We start from the raw sequence: 17,563 nt of genomic DNA, 5'->3' as shown, positions 1-17,563 counted from the left end.
TACAAGCCGTGTGGAATGCAGGAGTCCTTTTGGCTCACTTTCCTAGCGTCCCAGACCCTTCAGCCTCCTGCCTGAAATTTGTCTTCTGGAACATCACCCTCATAGCTGCTGCCCAAGCACTGGGTTCAAGGCCCTGTTCTGTCATGAAGCTCACTGAGTAGCCCAAGATGTCACCACCTCTCAGCCTCCTAACCTACTTCAGAGTGGTTACCAGGAAGAAAATGGAATGGCCCAACATGTTCTGCCTTGAGCATGGCGCCAGAACGGCTCCTACGCAAAGCGCACCACATGCTTTTGTAAGCACAGCCAGACCTCCTCCTAGCAAAGGGGCCAAGTTCAACACCTCACCAAATGTTTCCAGATTACTGCTATTTTAAAGCCCAATTTTTGTGAACCATCCAGAGAGCTTTGGCTATTGGGCAGTATAGAAATGAAATAAATACCTAAATAAAATAATGTTGAGAGGATGATGAAGTACTGGGTGCATTCAAAGTGAACCAACTCTTCCTTCAAGAGCCACCTTGAATATAAAGTACTGGGCCAGTGTCCTCTGAACAGCCCCTGCTAATGGAAGGGAGAGCAATTTGCTTGACATGTGCTTGGCGTTTTACAGTGCACAGCAGACTGAAGGTAAGCCAGGAGGGTGGCGATGGGCACCAAAACCAATGACATTCTAGGCTACATTAATAGGGTGTCGCATTAGGTGGCAAGATGGGACACTCAGAACACAGGGGAATGCGGGAACAGCAGAATATAGCTTCTGGGAATCGGGAGGGGGTATTTTGGGGTAGAGACCAATGATGGGCAGGGTTTGGGAGGAAATGCAATCCCAAAGGTGAATAAAAAATAGAGATCTTACTGGCACAATGCACTTTGAACTGGCACTTAAAAGCATGCCACTCTGCCTCCATATTTCAACCCACCCACCCCTTTACCCTTTGCGGTTCTGTTTTTCCCAGCTGCAAGGTTGGACTGGCTGAACCGCAGCTGCTTGCGATGCTCGGCTTGAGCTCCTCCTGGCCGCTGCTCCGTTCCGGTGTCAGGCTGCCAGCCTGTTGTGGCTTCTCCTCCCTCAAAACCTCTGGTCCTGGCGTGCTGCTGCTGATGGGCTTCACTGGGTGTGGGCTGCAAACAAACAACCAGCAGCATTAGGGCTCATCTCCCTACTGGCTGAGGAGACAGAGACCAGGAGAGAAAGGCACCCACCAACTGAACCAAACAGCTAAAGCCCCCAGCAGCAGAAGGCTGTTTGTTCAGTAGCTCCCTGGTAGGGGTCAGAATTTTAAGCTATAAAAAAAAAAGGGGGGGGGAATAATCCAAAAGCAACTGTAGAGAAGACCTTTCTAGAACAAAGTGAAATGTCACTAAGTAATAAGCAAAAAGAGAGGGGAGAAGAAACCTCATGACCTCCTCTCTCTCTCTCTCTCTCTCTCTCACACACACACACACACACACGCACACGCACCCACCCCATCCTGTGTGGGTTTTGTTTGTTTTCTTCCTTAACAGCCTGAAGAAGAGCTCTGGTGGATGTGAAAGTATGCTCACCACTTTGTAACATTTCAAGCAGTCCTAATAAAGGTGTGATGGTCCAATTTCTGTCTACCAAGCAGAGAAGCCACCAATGACGTTATAAGCCCCAGACCCATAGAGGTTCTCTGGGATAAGGGAAACCTGGATATCCCTCACAAAGAAGAGGACAAGATGACCTCTCCAAGCAAATCGGGCCCTAGACGCCCTCCCCCGCCCCCAAGAAAAAGCCCCGGTCTGCTCCACAAGATCTCCACCTTCTTTAAAAACAGGCGCCTGCATCTCCCAACCCAAAGTGCAAGTTTAGTTAGAACTGCTCTTTCCACCGGCGACAAAACTCCCTTGGCTGCCCCGAACTTCCCATTCAAGTAGCAAGCTGTTCTGGGCAGTGGCTGTTTCTCCCACAGCCCTAAGGCAACATTTGTGAGTGATGCTGGCAAACCCAATGAGGATTGGGAGAGTTCTCTGCCTGCCAAATACTGCTAACAGCCCCAAAGCACTAATGAGGAATCCAAGACCGGAGAATCCTGCCACTGCTCTGGCTACTGTAGAGCAAAGAGTACAAGATCAATCTGACAAGACCAGAAGGAGAAAGATGTAGCTGTACAGGGAGAGACACCCTGGGCGTGGGGTGGGGTGGGGGGAGAGAACTTGACAGCTGTGGGAGGGGCAGGGAACATTCGACAAGGATAATCGAGTTAGCCTCCGCTGAAAGAGGCAGATGTGGAGAAGGGAGCTGGCCTGTCAAATGCTGAGACCGTGGCCCTTGCTGGGGCAGCACCCAGTCTCTGATCACCACCCATGACTTTACAGGCGGATCAACCTGGACGTTTTGTGGCCACTTTTGGAACAAGTGCAAGGTGCAGCTTCAGCCCTCTATCGAGCTGTGTTTAAGCATCCAAGGTAATCGAAGGGAGACCAGCCCCCAGACCACTGTGGAAAGCGCTACATCACCAAAAGATGCCACACCCGAGCGCAAGGGCCCGCAAAGCCGTTTGTTGACAAGTTTGAGGGATCCACCTCTGGGGGTGTTCTGTAGAGGACAGAAGCTGACTGAAGGGATTCTTGAAGTCTGCCTAGATTACACCTGAGCTCCCCCATCACCATACAATCCTATCAAAAAGACCTCTACTTGCCAAGACAGTCATGTGAGTACTCAGAGAACACAAAGGGACTTGACATTTAGCATTTGTATAGCACTCCGAAATGTTCAAAGTGCTTCACATACATTATCTCAACACCCCTGACAAACCTCTGTCAGGCCACTCTTGGCCCATTTTGTATATTTATCTGAAGTACTACAAGCAAGAATTTCTAACACTCTCTTCTTCAACATCACAGCATGCAAGGATGCATCCATTCTTGTTCATTTCTGTCCTGTAGCAAAGATACAAGCCAATCATATGTAAACACAGCATGGCCTAATTCATCTGTGTAACTTTCACTAGGAGAAAGAACCAGGAATTTCGCTGTAGCTTCCTCACTGGCCCTGTTTGCAGTTCAGTATCCATCTGGAAGACTGTGCCTATGAAAACAGCACTTGCTTTGTCAACACATGATCTGAGGCGAGGCAACGAGTCCTTGGCTTCGGACTAAAGAGATCTGTTTGGCTGAACTTGGGGCCTTCTGCAAGCAAAGCAGGTGCTCCGCCAGCAAGCTACGCTCCCACACGGAGGTGCGCCTCTTTCCTCTCCCTGCCCCCACAATCCTAGAATGTCCCCATCAAGCACTCTCTCAATGCTTAATCTACTCAGTCTGCAAATCTTACAAGATCTGGGCAGCCTATATGGAGAAATAAGCATAATTAAGCCTGATCTAAACCTGAGCCTCAATTTCCCCCAAACGCAATGGGCTTGCTGCCCAGACCAGAACTTCCCCTTGAACCATGGGCCCCCCAAAAGCATAGCCACTCCTCCACCACCCATCCCTTCTCTTCTCAGTTTCCACTCTGGCATTGCTATTGAACAACCATTAGACAGAGGCTATTGGAAAAGAACAGGATGCTTTCTGAAGGGGAAACAAGCTTGCACCACCCTCAGGCATGTAGCACTGCAGAAAGGTTTCCTTGCTAGATCTCCTCTGCTCTTATTTTCCCAGACTTCAGTCTTAAAAATTCCATTATGTTTTTAGATCTTTGCACTGCTGCTGGCTTTTACCCTAGTTTACTTCTGTTTTATTCCGTTTTAAACTTAAGGTTTTTTTTATTATGTTTTACTATGTTGTTATAGTTTATGGTTTGAAGTTTTGTTTTGTGAACCGCCCAGAGAGCTTCAGCTATTGGGCAGTATGGAAATATAAGTAAATATATACATACATACTCTGGTGGGGAAGGGAGGGAAGAGGGGGGCATTTGGGGTGGGTTAGGGTATTTAAAAAAAAAATTTATGGTAAAATTTTATTGTTTTAAATTGTTTTATGGTGGGTTGTACATCGCCCAGAGTGGCTGGGTGACCAGTCAGATGGGCGATTAATAAATTTAATAAATAAATAAATAAATAAGTCATCCTTTTCTAAAAAGCCTAGATTAAAAGCTAATTATGCAGGTTCAGAATCCACTTGAACTCTTAGAAGTTAACGCAAGATGCCACTTGGTAACTAGCAGCTGCCCTTGTGGGCCAACTCCACCGAAAACTCCTGTGTTTGAAGCATTTTTAGAGTAGTTGTTTGATCTGCGAGGGGGAATCTGTGGTTCAGACGTCACCGGCTGCTGCTGCTGCTTCATGCATCCACTTGTTGGCCACGCACATGTGAAGCAGCCCCCTTCATGGAAGCCAACAAGCACTGCAACACACACATTGTTCGTGTCTCCCACAGTATCACTTGACCCCTGTGGTGACAGCTGTGGCCACCTCCAGCTACCTCATGCCCCACTGGTGTGCAACTGCAACCTGGCTGTCCAGGTGTGCTGCCCACAGGGTCTGCCCGGCAGGTGTTCCCCAGAGAGGCTTCTTGGCAGCCTCACACATCTGCTCCAGCTGTGGAACCTGCACAGGCGGAGCCAGAAGCCTGCTCTGCAGAAGCAGCCATGCTTGTCCTGGTGGCTTGCAAGAGACAGGGGCCTCAAGCTCAGGTGTTCCTAGTCTTCAGGATCAGTTTCAGGGTGGAGCTCAACACAGAGAGGTGGTCAAGGGTCAGCACAACAAGACTACAGAGCTGATGGCTCCGAGGTGACTTCCAAGATCAGGACGGAGGGGGGGAGCAAAGGCAGGCTGGGAACACACCCCTTGCAAAAGGAAGGCCAGGTTGGGCAGCTCCTGCCACCAGCAGAGGCATTGTTTCCCACTTGGGGTGTGGGTGGGCAAAGATCTTCAGCAAGGGTTAACAGCCCACTCGAAAACAAGCAAGATTAACCTGCACTGGGGGAGAGGGCATAACCCAGTCTGTTTTAAGACCTCTGGCTGCAGCTACATTTTCACATCTCATAACTAAACTATGGCAGAGTCCCTTTCCTAATTATTGCAGCAAGGAATCTGCACAATGAGTGGATGTGTTCACATAGTGATCCCCGGGGCCCCATGTTCTCTTTCCTGATGTCTGGCCTGCTAAAAGGGTATATGTGAAGTTGCCCATTCTCGCAGTTTGGGGAAGTCTTTTTGAGGGCTCTTTGCCATCCATGTGGACTTTCACCTTCCTGAGTAATTTGGTGTCATCTGCAAACTTGGCCACCTCACTGCTCACCCCTGACTCTAGATCATTTATGAACAACTTAAAACAGGACTGGTTCTTGGGGGAAAACCATTGCTTTGACAGCCAGCCCCACATGAACACAAGATGGCCTCCTTAGAAGAGCAAGGCAGCTTCAACCCTATTTATGCCATGCAGGAAAGAGGCTGCACCCTAGCTCCCACAAGCAAAACCAATGACAAAACTCTCCGTTAAGGCAGCATGCTGGTCAAGGGCACCCCCACCCGCCTCCCAAAAGAGTTTTGAGGGTCATTTCACTGAGCCTTTGCAGAGGAGATCCGTACAGCAACGGCACCATCTGCTGGCAACTACGGTAAGCTTTCTGCAAACCTCAATGTTTGCAATAATAAGCAATAATAAGCAATCTTCTTAACCAACTTCCAGAAGGGTAGAGCTGTGCTAAGTCTGTGGCAACAAAAACTACAGTCTTGTGGTCCTTTCAAGTATTAACAAACGTATTATGGCACAAGCCCACAAAAGCTTTGAAAACTGTTCAGTTAGCAAACGCGCTGCTGAAGTTTGCTCTACCTGGGCCTGGATGGAAGACAGAACCTTGCTAGCTGTGGAACAGCTCCATTTCCGGGCACAGTTTAGAAGGCTAGTTGGAACAGAGCACCTAAAGAACTGTCCTGATGTTACGATCAGGCTCAGGGGCCATGATCCCAGCTCCCTCCCCACATCCCCCTGCCTGAAGTAAGGTGGCTGGGGACCAGAAGCAGGGGCTGGTCCGCGGCTGTCCTCCCCTCCTCACCCCGGCCACCAGAATGCCAGTCCCAGAGTGCCTCACAGGGGCCACCATCTCCACTGCCTGCTCGTTTGCCCACCCCTTGTAGTTCAGCTTGGTTTTTATGCTGGAACTTCTATCTGCTCTGTGGCTTGTTTCATTTTATTGAATGTTATTGTCCTATGTGGCTGTGAGAACTTCTGTTGAAGAGCAGCTAGTAAAGGACATAAACAAACATTGCTGAACAAATCCAAGCAAAACCGGGCAAGGCATCTGCCAATGCCTTCAGATTCTGCTTTGCACAATCCCAGTTGTGGAACGCCTCTACAGGGAGGCCCACCCGGCACCCCTTCGCTATTCTTTTCAGCACCAGGTGAAGCCTTTTCTTATCCTCCCAAGTTTTACACTTTTAACCACAGAAGGTGTTCAGCTCAGTTTGTGCAGGCTGAGAATGTTAGCTGTATGGACTGATATTACTGGTCTTTATTCTCTGCTGCTCAGTGTTCTTTTGCTGTTACTCATTATTTATAGTTTGGATTATTTTTAATGTTAATTATCCTTGTAACCCACCTGAAGAGCCATGGTTACTTGGCACAGAGAATGCCGTTAACAAAGCCCAATGTCCGCTGCAGCTACAGAACAAAAGCTGGCCTCCGAGAGGAAGGTGCCAAACAGATGACATGCCAGCCCCCACAGCCGACAAGAGAAGCAGGAGACACTTCCATGGCCTGAGTCCTTCCACCCCAGGCACAGGAAGGCCCTTCCCAGGAGCCAAGTCCACACAGCCCGGTGGGCCTCTCCCAGCACTCATGGCAGGGGCCCCCTTGGGCAAGCACCATCCTGGGAGCTTTCAGGATTGGCAGCTCCCATCTCCTCCAAAGCAGCGAAAGCGGCACCTGCCAAGCCCTGCAAGCCCCGGCCTTGGATGCTCAAAGGAACATGTGCACACGGTCCAATGTCTTTTGCATGCAAAGAGCTTTGTGCAACTGTCTCTTGCCTCATCTACCAGCTGGAGCACAGCCACGTTTCTAGACTCCATCCAAAGCACAGTTTTATCTACAAAACATTTCAGCCTGAGCTTCCTTAGAAACAGGAACATCCAACAGCCAGAAGACCAAAGGGAAAAAGGCAGCATCCAAAGGCATTCCTGGGCCAGTGCAGGGAAGGCAGGGAGCAAACAAGCAGTCCAAGCCATAGCATTTACCTAGAGAATGTTTACTGTAGGCCATTTTCCAGCATCCCCCCTTTCCCCTCCACAGGCCCTCTAATATAAAGCACAGTGCATAAAAGCCTGCGATTCCTATGTTAAGGCAACAAGGAACGAAGACCATTATTGCCTTTGACCTCTGAAAGCCACCATAATCCAGCCCGTTATTTCTGTGTTAAACCCCGAAATATAGCAGTTAATTAAACTGGCTTAACCAAATACAAAGCCCTGTTTACACTGTTGCAGGCGAATTGTAAAAAGTGGAAGAATTTAGATGGAATTTTAGCATAAATAGGCTAAAAAGGGATCCCTTTTGGCTCTGGGCTCTGCCCAAGCCCCGGCATGGGCTTAATACAAGAGGAGTAGGTGGGATTTAATCACCTGGAACTAAGAGAGTGAGCCCTGAACTCTTGGAAGCAGTGGAGACTGGTGGCTCTGATTTTGGTGGGGCTGTACATCCATTCTGGGTTTTAGTCAGAACCAGCCAGAACTCTAAAGGAGCTACGCAAGTTGCTGAAACTATTTTGGGGAAAGGGTTCAGCACCTTAGATAGCGCCTTTAGAGTTCTGGCTGAAACCCAGAGTGGATTCACAGCCCCACCAAAATCAGAGCCACCAGCCCCATCTGCTTGGAATGGATTCTCTTAAGGTTGATCCTAACACAACTTTTCTATCCTTGGACAGAAACCAGCCAAAGGTGCCCATCTTCATAATAAATCAGAACCACCAGGCACAAGTCAGAAACTGCAAACTGGCAATGTTATTTAGCAGTGGTCCACCAACGTGGGACATGCAACTCTGTCGTTGCAGGTCCAACATGAAAAAGAGACTTTTATTTCCAGCCCTTGTCTGAAAGCCAGATCAGGAACAACGCTTAGTGGGATTCTTGGGCCAACTAAAGGAACCAACTAATGGAGGATGGGGGAAGTGCCAGATGATTGGAGGAGGGCTAACGTCGTCCCTATCTTCAAAAAGGGTAAAAAGGAGGAACCTGGGAACTACACACCAGTCAGTCTGACATCAATCCCTGGGAAAATTCTGGAGCAGATTGTAAAGCAATCCATCTGGAAGCACCTAGACAACAATGCCGTGATTACTCGAAGCCAACATGGATTTGTCAAAAACAAGTCCTGCCAGACAAATCTGATCTCATTTTTTGATCAAGTCACCTCCCTTGTAGACCGTGGGAATGCTGTAGACATCATATACCTCGACTTCAGCAAAGCTTTCGACCAAGTGCCCCATGATAACCTGATGAGCAAACTTGCTCAAAGTGGGCTAGATGAAACAACGATCCGGTGGATCCACAGTTGGCTACAGAATCGGACTCAAAGAGTGCTTATCAATGGGACCTTCTCAAACTGGGGAGAGTTAACGAGTGGGGTACTGCAGGGCTCAGTCCTGGGCCCAGTGCTCTTCAACATTTGTATTAATGACTTGGAGGAGGAGGTGCAGGGAATGCTGATCAGATTTGCAGATGACACAAGATTGGGCGGGATAGCTAATATGTTGGAAGACAGAAACAAAATTCAAAGTGATCTGGATAGACTGGAGCGCTGGGCAGAAAACAACAGAATGACATTTAATAGGGACAAATGCCAAGTTCTGCACCTAGGAAAAAGAAACCAAATGCACAGTTACAAGATGGGGGATACGTGGCTCAACCACACTACAAGCGAGAAGGATCTTGGAATTGTTGTCAATCACAAGCTGAATATGAGCCAACAATGTGATGTGGCTGCAAAAAAGGCAAATGCTCTTTTGGGCTGCATTCACAGAAGCATAGCTTCCAAATCCCAGGAAGTACTAATTCCTCTCTACTCAGCACTAGTTAGGCCTCATCGGGAGTACTGTGTCCAGTTCTGGGCACCACACTTTAAGAAGGATGCAGACAAACTGCAGAGGGTTCAGAGGAGGGCAACAAAGATGATCAGGGGACTGGAAACAAAGCCCTATGAAGAGAGACTGAAAGAACTGGGCATGTTTAGCCTTGAGAAGAGAAGACTGAGGGGAGATATGATAGCACTCTTCAAGTACTTGTAAGGTTGTCACAGAGAGGAAGGCCAGGATCTCTTCTTGATCATCCCAGAGTGCAGGACACGGAATAATGGGCTCAAGTGACAGGAAGCCAGATTCCGGCTGAACATCAGGAAAAACGTCCTGATTGTAAGAGCAATACGACAATGGAACCAATGACCTGGGGAGGTGGTGGGCTCTCCCACACTGGAGGCCTTCAAGACGAGGCTGGACAGCCATTTGTCAGGGATGCTCTGACTTGGATTCCTACATTGAGCAGGGGGTTGGACTTGATGGCCTTGTAGGCCCCTTCCAACCCTACTATTCTGATTCTATGAACCTCATTCTGACCGTTTTGACTTCCCATCCACAGCCAGTGAATAACTGCAGCTTCACCCAAACACCCCCCTCCCTAGAGAGAACATCAGTGGATCCATTTATGCCTGGCAACAACTGCTCCATCATCAAGAGCCACTAAGACCGTGTCCACCTTCCTGATGCTTCGGCAGAGGGCCAAGAAAAGAGGCAGGCCCATGCATGCACCCAAACAGCCTGTGGGCTGTGCAAACATCCTTTGCCCCGCTGCAGCCACAGGGATGTAAGAAGCCCCTTTGCCCAGCTGGTGCAGGGCCATCTCCTCTGGCCGGCACTGGCTCTCCAAGCCCCAGGCAGAGGGCCAGCTCTCCAGCCCCGCTATCGAAGAGCCTTTTAGCTGGGGATTCCAAGTGTTACCTCACTCCATGACTAGAGATCCTGGCATCGGAATAGCCGGCTGAATCCCCATGCCAAGACTCACTACACCCTGCCTCCTTGTAGACCTGCACCCCACATGCCGAAACAACCCCCCTGCTTTCCCTGCAGGGTACCAGCTGCTTCCCACCCATTATAGTCAGCTCAAGGACAGGGAGGCCATGCAGGGAGCTCCTCATCCCATAGCAAGAGCAGCCCAGCAGGTGGAAGCCCACTTCTCGAACTAAGAGCAGCCTCCCACAGGACCATCTCTCTCACACAGTGATGAAGCCACAGCCAGTCACGTGAAGAACTAAAGACAGCAGGGAGAGGGAGAGAACGAACACCAGCCTTCCAAACACGTTAGCGCCTTCCAAGTAAAACGGTTTTCCTAGGCCCACCATTTAGCAGAAATAAATGGGTGACGGGACAATACCCCATCTCCCCCCCCCCAGTTCCTATCCTAGAGCTGCTCTTCCCACAACCACAATCCAGGCCCCACTCTGTAAAGACATGAAGGCCTGAGGGGCGGGGGAGGTAAAAGAAGAGAGATCTCTTCTGTTTTTTCTCCAAAGCCAGGTACAGAGAAGACTGGAAGCTTGAAGGAAAAATGAAAAACTAAATGAATTCACCAAGAGTCAGTGAATTTATGAAAATTACATTACAGAAATAGCCACACCTGAGCTATTTCCTTAAGGAAAATGCATTTCTGGTAATTCTGCATGAAAAAATTGAGATCCACAACCTGTTCCTAAGTCCAAATATTTTGTTTACAGACATGCAGACGTTTCCCATTTTCTTTCCTTCTTATAAAGGATATGCTTGGGTTCCTTCCACTGTAGCCAGTTGCATCTTCTTCACAACACCAGATGTGTTTGTAATTACTGTGCAAACTGGAAAAACAGCTAGGGTGGCAGAACAACCGAGACCACGAGCTGTGATCAGCAAGATCCACAGTTTGACTCTCATTTCAGCCTTAATTCATTGACCTCCTTTGCACATAACAACCACCCAGAGTATGAGTTGAGTATGGGTTCATGGGTCGTTGTTGAATCGTGGGTTGCTGTTACATGCTAAACTTGCACTATACTTTAACTATAGGTTGATAACCATGAACTACCCAGAGTTCACAACCCAACCATAGCGCAAGGTTCGCGCCCGACAACCCATGATTCAACAACAACCCATACTCTGGATTGTTGTTACATGTGAACCAACTTTAGGTGCACACACCCACCCCCTTCTCTGTGCCCCCTTATCTGCAGTGTGGAGATGCTGACACTGGCCTACTGTACAGGCCTCTCGTAAAGGTTCCTGAGAACGTCTGCAAAGCATTTCGAGCACTAAAATGCTATATTATTCTTACTGCACATATTCTAATCTTTCCAAAAATGCCTGCTAAACGGGAAAGTTTCCAGAAATGTTAAATCTCTGGCATGTAGCAAAATATCCCAGTAGCACATAGGATTAACTGGAGGCTCTATACGACACACAGAAGGCACTCCAGTGATTTTGTGTTGTTCCCTCCACCCCCACCTCCATCCTGAATTTTATTATCTTCGACAGCCAAAGCTTTCCCCCCTTGAGATTTACCTGGACACCTTAAAATCCAGACTACTGGATGGGAGAAGCATGGGAGCCCTATGAAGCAAGACTGAAAGAACTGGGCATGTTTAGCCTTGAGAAGAGGAGACTGAGGGGAGATATGATAGCACTCTTCAAGTCCTTGAAAGGTTGTCACAGAGAAGAAGGCCAGGATCTCTTCTCGATCTTCCCAGAGTGCAGGACATGGAATCATGGGCCCAAGTTACAGGAAGCCAGACTCCGGCTGAACATCAGGGAAAACTTCCTGACTGTGAGAGCAATACGACAATGGAACCAATTACCCAGGGAGGTGGTGGGCTCTCCCACACTGGAGGCCTTCAAGACGAGGCTGGACAGCCATTTGTCAGGGATGCTCTGACTTGGATTCCTGCATTGAGCAGGAGGTTGGACTCGATGGCCTCGTAGACCCCTTCCAACCCTCCTATTCTTTGAGTCTATGAGTGAATGGTCAATGTCAATTTGCACTCCAAATAATCACACCAGGTCCTGAGGAGCAAGTATGAAAAGCATACTCATCACCACAAAGGGAAGGGCTGGCTCGTGGCACAGGATCCTTTGAAGAGGACAGAATATGATGGCGAAATACAGGCTAATTACACCTCACCAAAACTGCATGCAATTTACACACCACACCAATCCACTTCATATTGAAAACTGAGTAGCAGAAAGAATACAGAAGTAAGAATAGGAATAGGAGTGCTCAGCTTTGACTGGAACATGCCTATTCCTTTTTTTCTTAGCGTTAGACCTATGATACAATTTTAACCCATCTGTTTTATTGCCATGAGCCTTTTCCCTCTGAATATGGCCCATGTGCAAAGGTTTTCCATGTCCTTGAATGCTGTCAAAAGCCAACGTTCTTCAGAAAGTGGTCTCAGGCCATGAGACAGCAGCAGCACGTTTGGAGGGTGGGGTGGAACCATCACTCCAAAGGGGAAGAGATGAACGGGTCATGTCAAGGAGACTTTCATCTCATCAAAAACCAAAAGCAGGAACTGGGTCTAAAATGGAGTAGAGCCACCACTTCCCCAGAAGAACGCATGATGTGGGAAACAGATGTGGGGAATAATCATGTTTACACCTCTCAGGATGCAAGTTCGGCAGAGTGCTTATTCGCAACTAACCCTTGTTGCCCAATGTTTATTTACACGGGGAGTGGAAATTCTAATCCAGGTTGCTCTCTGTGGGCACAGAGCTACAAGACAGTAGCCGTTGTAGACTGATTAAAGCAAGCTGTATGGTGCTAGGATCCTATGCATCCACCTCATGGACCTCAAGGCCAAGGCCTGGTTCAGACATTATTGCCAGGGAGAAATCTCAAACCAGCCACAGTCCAGGGGGCAGCAAACACTCCCCGCTCTCTCCAGGAGAGAAAGGGACATCCAGTCTTGGCAGTTCCCACACGTGCAGCGATACAGGTGAGTGGCAGCACACTAAAGGCTCCAGGTTCAGCAACTCCAGGCATGGCTGGGAAAGGCTCCTTGTCCGAATCCTTGGAGAGCCACTGCTGCCAGTCCCCGTAGACACTACTGGCCACCCGGCAGCCCCTTAGGCTCCTATGCAATATCACCCTGATGCCACAACTGAAGATCCCCATTTGGTGTGTAGATGGACTGGGATGTAGAAACACCTGAATCAGGCACTCCATTCCCCAAAGAGGGAGGAGGCGCTCATCTGAGCTTCTTACCAGACTCACGCTACTCCTGAGAAAGCCACGTCTGAACAGAGATGACCAAAGTTCCCCCCTCTAGAACAATCATGGCAAGATACTTGGGTAAACAGTTCCCTGACGGAAGAGGCTCACTCCCTGAATCCCAGTCAGAAGTCCAGGGCCTCTGGCTGCCGCAGCCACAAGAAATCCCACCCTTCTTCCAGCCAGGGTTTCTATGGCAGGGACGGGGAACCAGTAGCTTGCCAGCTGTCCTTGGACTCCGAACTCCCATCAGCCCCAGCCAGCATGGCAATGATCAGGGGTGATTGGAGTTGTAGTCCAAGCATTTGGAGGCCCCCCATTTTTGTTCCCCAGCTTGGGCAACGGGCCAGGCCACAGAGCTGCCAGGGAGATGAGTAAACCCTTGGGCACACCCTTAAATGCTTCTGGGGCCAAAGGCCACGCCCATCCCTTCCTAGGCAAAACCAGAGCAGCATCTCAGGGAGAGCTCGCACTGCCGTCCAAGGAGGCCACCTCCCGGCCAGCGTGGCCTTTGACACCCGACACCACCAGCCCCACCCTTGCATCTCCTGCGCAGAATCTCCAGTCCAGTCCTCACGGTCCTTTTGGAGGAGGCAGAGCGGCCCCAGGAGCACCTTGGCTCACTCCACTGCTTTCATGTGTGAAGCAGTTCTAGGAAACAGACCATCACGTGTGGAGATGTGATGTTTACTGCACCAGGGTGGAAAAATTAAGTCTACCCTGATTTGGTAAAGTGGTAGAAATGTGGTCATTTCTTCTCTTCGAAAGGTCACCTGAGAATCAGGCCCCCCCCTCTCCTAGCATGCACGAGGAGAGAAGAGTGAGCTGCTGTTGCATTCGTCTTTTTTTGCTAGGGAGAGAAGAGAGGTTTTAGTCTCAGCCACAAAAAGAAAACAGACCTGAGCTAAAGCAATGGAGGGAGGAGGCCAATCTGCCACGCAAGGGGGCACGTGCGTGGGCCCCGAGGGCTCCGTCAGGGTGGGTCTGCGGACATGGTACGGCCCATCCAGGGCTTTTGGAAAGCTTCCTGGAGACCCCCAAAGAGGGGGGCAGGGAAGGGAGTCTCGCCTGAACAATGACCCACGTACACTCACACTGCAGCCTTCCCCCTCGTGCTCACCTGGCTATCCGCTGGAGAGGCACCTCTTCCGCCAGCTGGCTCTCCACGGGCGAGACCGACGGGGCCGAGACGTCCATGCTGAGCCGCGACAGAGCGAGGGGCAGCTGGGCTGCGGCCAGGGTGCTCCCTGCAAGGGGCTCACTGGCAGCAGGAGGCCCAACGGGAGATGAGAAGGAGAGCCCTTCGGGGCGAATGACTGCCTGGAGGTGAAGGGTGGAGAAGGCCACAGGCTGGCTGCCATGCAGGGAAGGAGCCGCTGCTGGCCGCCCAGAGGGGAGGGCAGGGAACAGGCCTGGCGGGGCAGCCTCCGTCTGATGCTCTCTGCAGCTCAGCCCCTCCATCAGGGAGACCTGAAGGGCGGCAGCCTGGGTTGGAAGCACATCCGGAGGCCTCTGCATGAAGGGGTTGTTTTGAAGAGGGGAGGCGGGGCGGGGGGCAAAGGGGTTGCCTGGCGCCAGGGCCGTGTCCAGCTTGCTGCTCCGCTCCCCCCTGCCTGCCTGCCAGAACTCGGCCTCCTTGTAGTCCACCACCCTGTCGTCAGACCAGAGTCCCGACTTGCTGGCTGGGCTGCCCTCGTACCCTTGCCTCAGCACCCCACTCGCTAAGACCCGTGGACACGGGGAGGGGACCAGGGGGGCCTGGCTATCCGGGCTGCCCGCAGGGCCCACCCTAGTGGCCTGCTCTGCCCCGGGCGCCGACAGCCCCTCCTCGCCCAAGCCTCGCCCTTCCAGCAGCGGCTGGCCTGGGCAGTCCTGAGACAGCTGCAAAAGCGGCTCCTCTAAGGCCATCCAGAAGAGCGCCGAAGGGCTGGGAGGAGGCTCAGGGGGAGCGGCGCAAGGCCGAGCCCCCCCCATGCGGGGTCCAGGGAGCTCCTCGGCTGCCTGTAACAAGCCCAGCTCAGGGAGCCCGCGCAGCCCAGCGGTCTCAGTCGGCCAAAGCACAGAGCTGGGCTCCTTGCTCCGAGGCTGGCTGGTGTTCTCTTTGGTGCCTGACAGCCCTGATCCGCCCAGGGAGAGCTTGGAAGGGCAAGTTCCGAACTGCTCGGCCCCCCCGGCCCCCCCGGTTGCCACGAGCACGGCATCCCCCAAAGGAGCCTCTGGCCTCAACAGCTCATTAGCCTCTGCAGGCGCGTCCTGCTCAGCAGCCTGACGGAGGTCCTCCGTGGCTCGCCGGATGCCCCCGCCACCTGTTCCAATTATCGCTGCCAGCACCAGGGAGGCAGCAGCCCTGGGGGGGCTCGCTTCCTGCACAGGGGGGCGTTGCTGAAGCGTTGCCACCGCTGGGCCCTCCGGCGCCTCGCCCCTGGCTGCACCGCCTGCCCACCTCTCGCTTGCTTCCTCTTTGAGGCCGAGGGGCGGGAGCCTCTGTGGGGGCTTCAGAGGGGGGGCCTCTGCCCTGCGCTCACCTGCCCCTCCCTGCTCCTGGGCCTCCACGGCCACCTCTCCCTCCTCCTCAAGGTCCTGCCCTTGGTTCCGGCTGGACTCCTCAGGCGGCTGGGCGGCCCCTGTGGTGGTCTGAAGCCCACAGATGGGGGGTGCCAGGGCAAGCTTTTCCTGGTCTCGGCCTGCGCCCCCACCCCACAGGTCAGCCCAGCAGGCCTCCCCCGTTTCCACGGCAGGGCCCGGGACATGTCCACACAGCAAGGGCGCCAGGCTCCCGCCGGCTGCGCTCAGAGGCACACCCTCCTGCTCCTCTGGGAAGAAAGTGGTCTCCGGGGGGGCGGGGGCACACGGGCCGCGGCTGCTCTCCTGTCTCTGGCCAGGGGCTGCTGGGGGCGCCACCACCATTCTCCCGGAGGACGGCCGCTGCTCCGCTCCCCAGGGGCTTGTCACGTCCCCTTCCAGCACTCTTCGGGTCTGCGGTGCTCGGAGCCAGCTCTCCCCAGCGAGTGCGGCCATTGCGGAACGTCCTGAAGCCGGCTCTTCCTCACTGGCCCGCCCCCCTGGCAGAGCAGCGTCGCTGGACCGGCCCTCCACCAGCTCACCTGCGCCCTGGTCACCCCAACGTCCCCTCTCCTCTGGGACAATGTTCAGCAGATCTGGACTCCCAGGAGGGGGCTCCTCCCCTCCCCAAGTACTTCCGTCGCTGCCTGGGCCCCCCCGCTCCCCCAGCAGAAGGAGCTCCACAGCAGCCTCGGGGGGGCTTGCTCTGCCTGGACGGTCCACACAAGCGGCGCCTTCCAGGGCCGATGCCACAGGGGGGGGCCCTGGCCGCTCCCTCCGAGCCTCTGGCCTGAGTCTCCTTGTTGCAAAGGCGTCAAAGCTGTCATCCCATTCCGGGGGGGCTTTTGCATCAGCAGCAGGAGGGAGCTCGGGACTGCTCAGTCTTTGGGGGGCAGTCTCGGGCGGCACTTCTCCGACTCTTATGAAGGGAGAGGGGCCATGATCCGCAGAGAAACAAGTGTCCGTGGCAAACTCGGTCGTAGCAAGCGGGCCAGATTGCGAACTAGAGAGAAAGTGAGCAGGGGAAGCAGAGTTTAGTACCGCGTCAGCGAGGAGCGGCTCCTCAACGCGAGGGCTGCTTCGCGGGCGGGGCTGGCGGGGGCCATCCGCCCAAAGGGGCCGCCTGGGGATCCGCTGCCAAAGGGGGAGGGAGCCTGGTGTGAGGGGAGGGGAAGAGTCGGCAGCAACAACATACCTGGCAGAGGTGGGGCTAGGGGGGCACAGAGCTGGGCCTGCCTCCAGAGACACCCCCACCTCCAGGCTGTGGAGGCAGACAGAGCCATTGTCCACCCCCCACCCCCTGAGCCACTGGCCCTCTCCCCAGTTAATGCTACAGCAAGTGATCTGGAGCTGCCAGCCCCCTCCACACACAACACACATGTGCAAAGAACAGCAGCCATCGTAGTGCATTCTGGGAAAGAGCAAGACTTTGCTGAAGCAGACCAATGAAAATGGAGAAACCACAGCAGAACATGCAGAGGCATGGGGAAAAGCTGAGCTGGGATGGGCCAGCACCTCCAAGCACTGCCCCAAGGGCAGCTCCCCAGAAAGCCCCCTCCGAACTCCACCTTGGTTATGCCCCGATTACTGCCAAGGGGCACTGGTGGCTGCCATGGGATATCCAGCTGGCACCACCAGCTCCAACACACGTTAGTGTGGGGCGCAATCCAACAGGACGTTCATCCCTGGTTCGGTGGGGGGGATTTCCAGCTGGATTGTGTCCCGGGGGTCAGAGTCCTTTCACGCCAGCATCCTCCTCTGCCTTCCATGGAACGCAAAGCGGGGTCCATGGGGTCTCCCAGGACATCTTCCCT

The 17,563-nt window shown here is 52.6% G+C and overlaps 1 protein-coding gene across 5 annotated transcripts in view; it reads right to left on the bottom strand.

Annotated features, from left to right (window-relative positions):
- Positions 1-17,563, bottom strand: part of RAB11FIP5 (RAB11 family interacting protein 5) — a 71,702-nt gene that overhangs the window by 6,131 nt on the left and 48,008 nt on the right. The window contains exons 4-6 of one of the 5 annotated variants that reach the window (XR_014791919.1): positions 16,292-16,752; positions 14,308-14,507; positions 936-1,125 (exon numbers count right to left, since the gene is read on the bottom strand). Coding sequence is in view for 4 of the 5 variants with exons in the window: in XM_084855211.1 (XP_084711337.1) it covers positions 936-1,125; positions 14,308-16,752 (2,635 nt within the window). In the remaining variant the exon portion in view is untranslated. Of the gene's footprint in view, positions 1-935; positions 1,126-9,206; positions 14,038-14,307; positions 16,753-17,563 lie in introns of those variants that run through there. The other 4 variants (XM_084855211.1, XM_084855213.1, XM_084855212.1 and 1 more) reach the window with 4 other exon arrangements.

Source organism: Heloderma suspectum, chromosome 5 (assembly GCF_057233095.1).
Source record: "Heloderma suspectum isolate Gila_16-S chromosome 5, 16-S_ref, whole genome shotgun sequence".
Lineage (NCBI taxonomy): Eukaryota > Metazoa > Chordata > Lepidosauria > Squamata > Helodermatidae > Heloderma > Heloderma suspectum.
The sequence above is the reverse complement of the archived record's forward strand: the minus strand, read 5'-3'. Positions and strand labels throughout refer to the sequence as shown.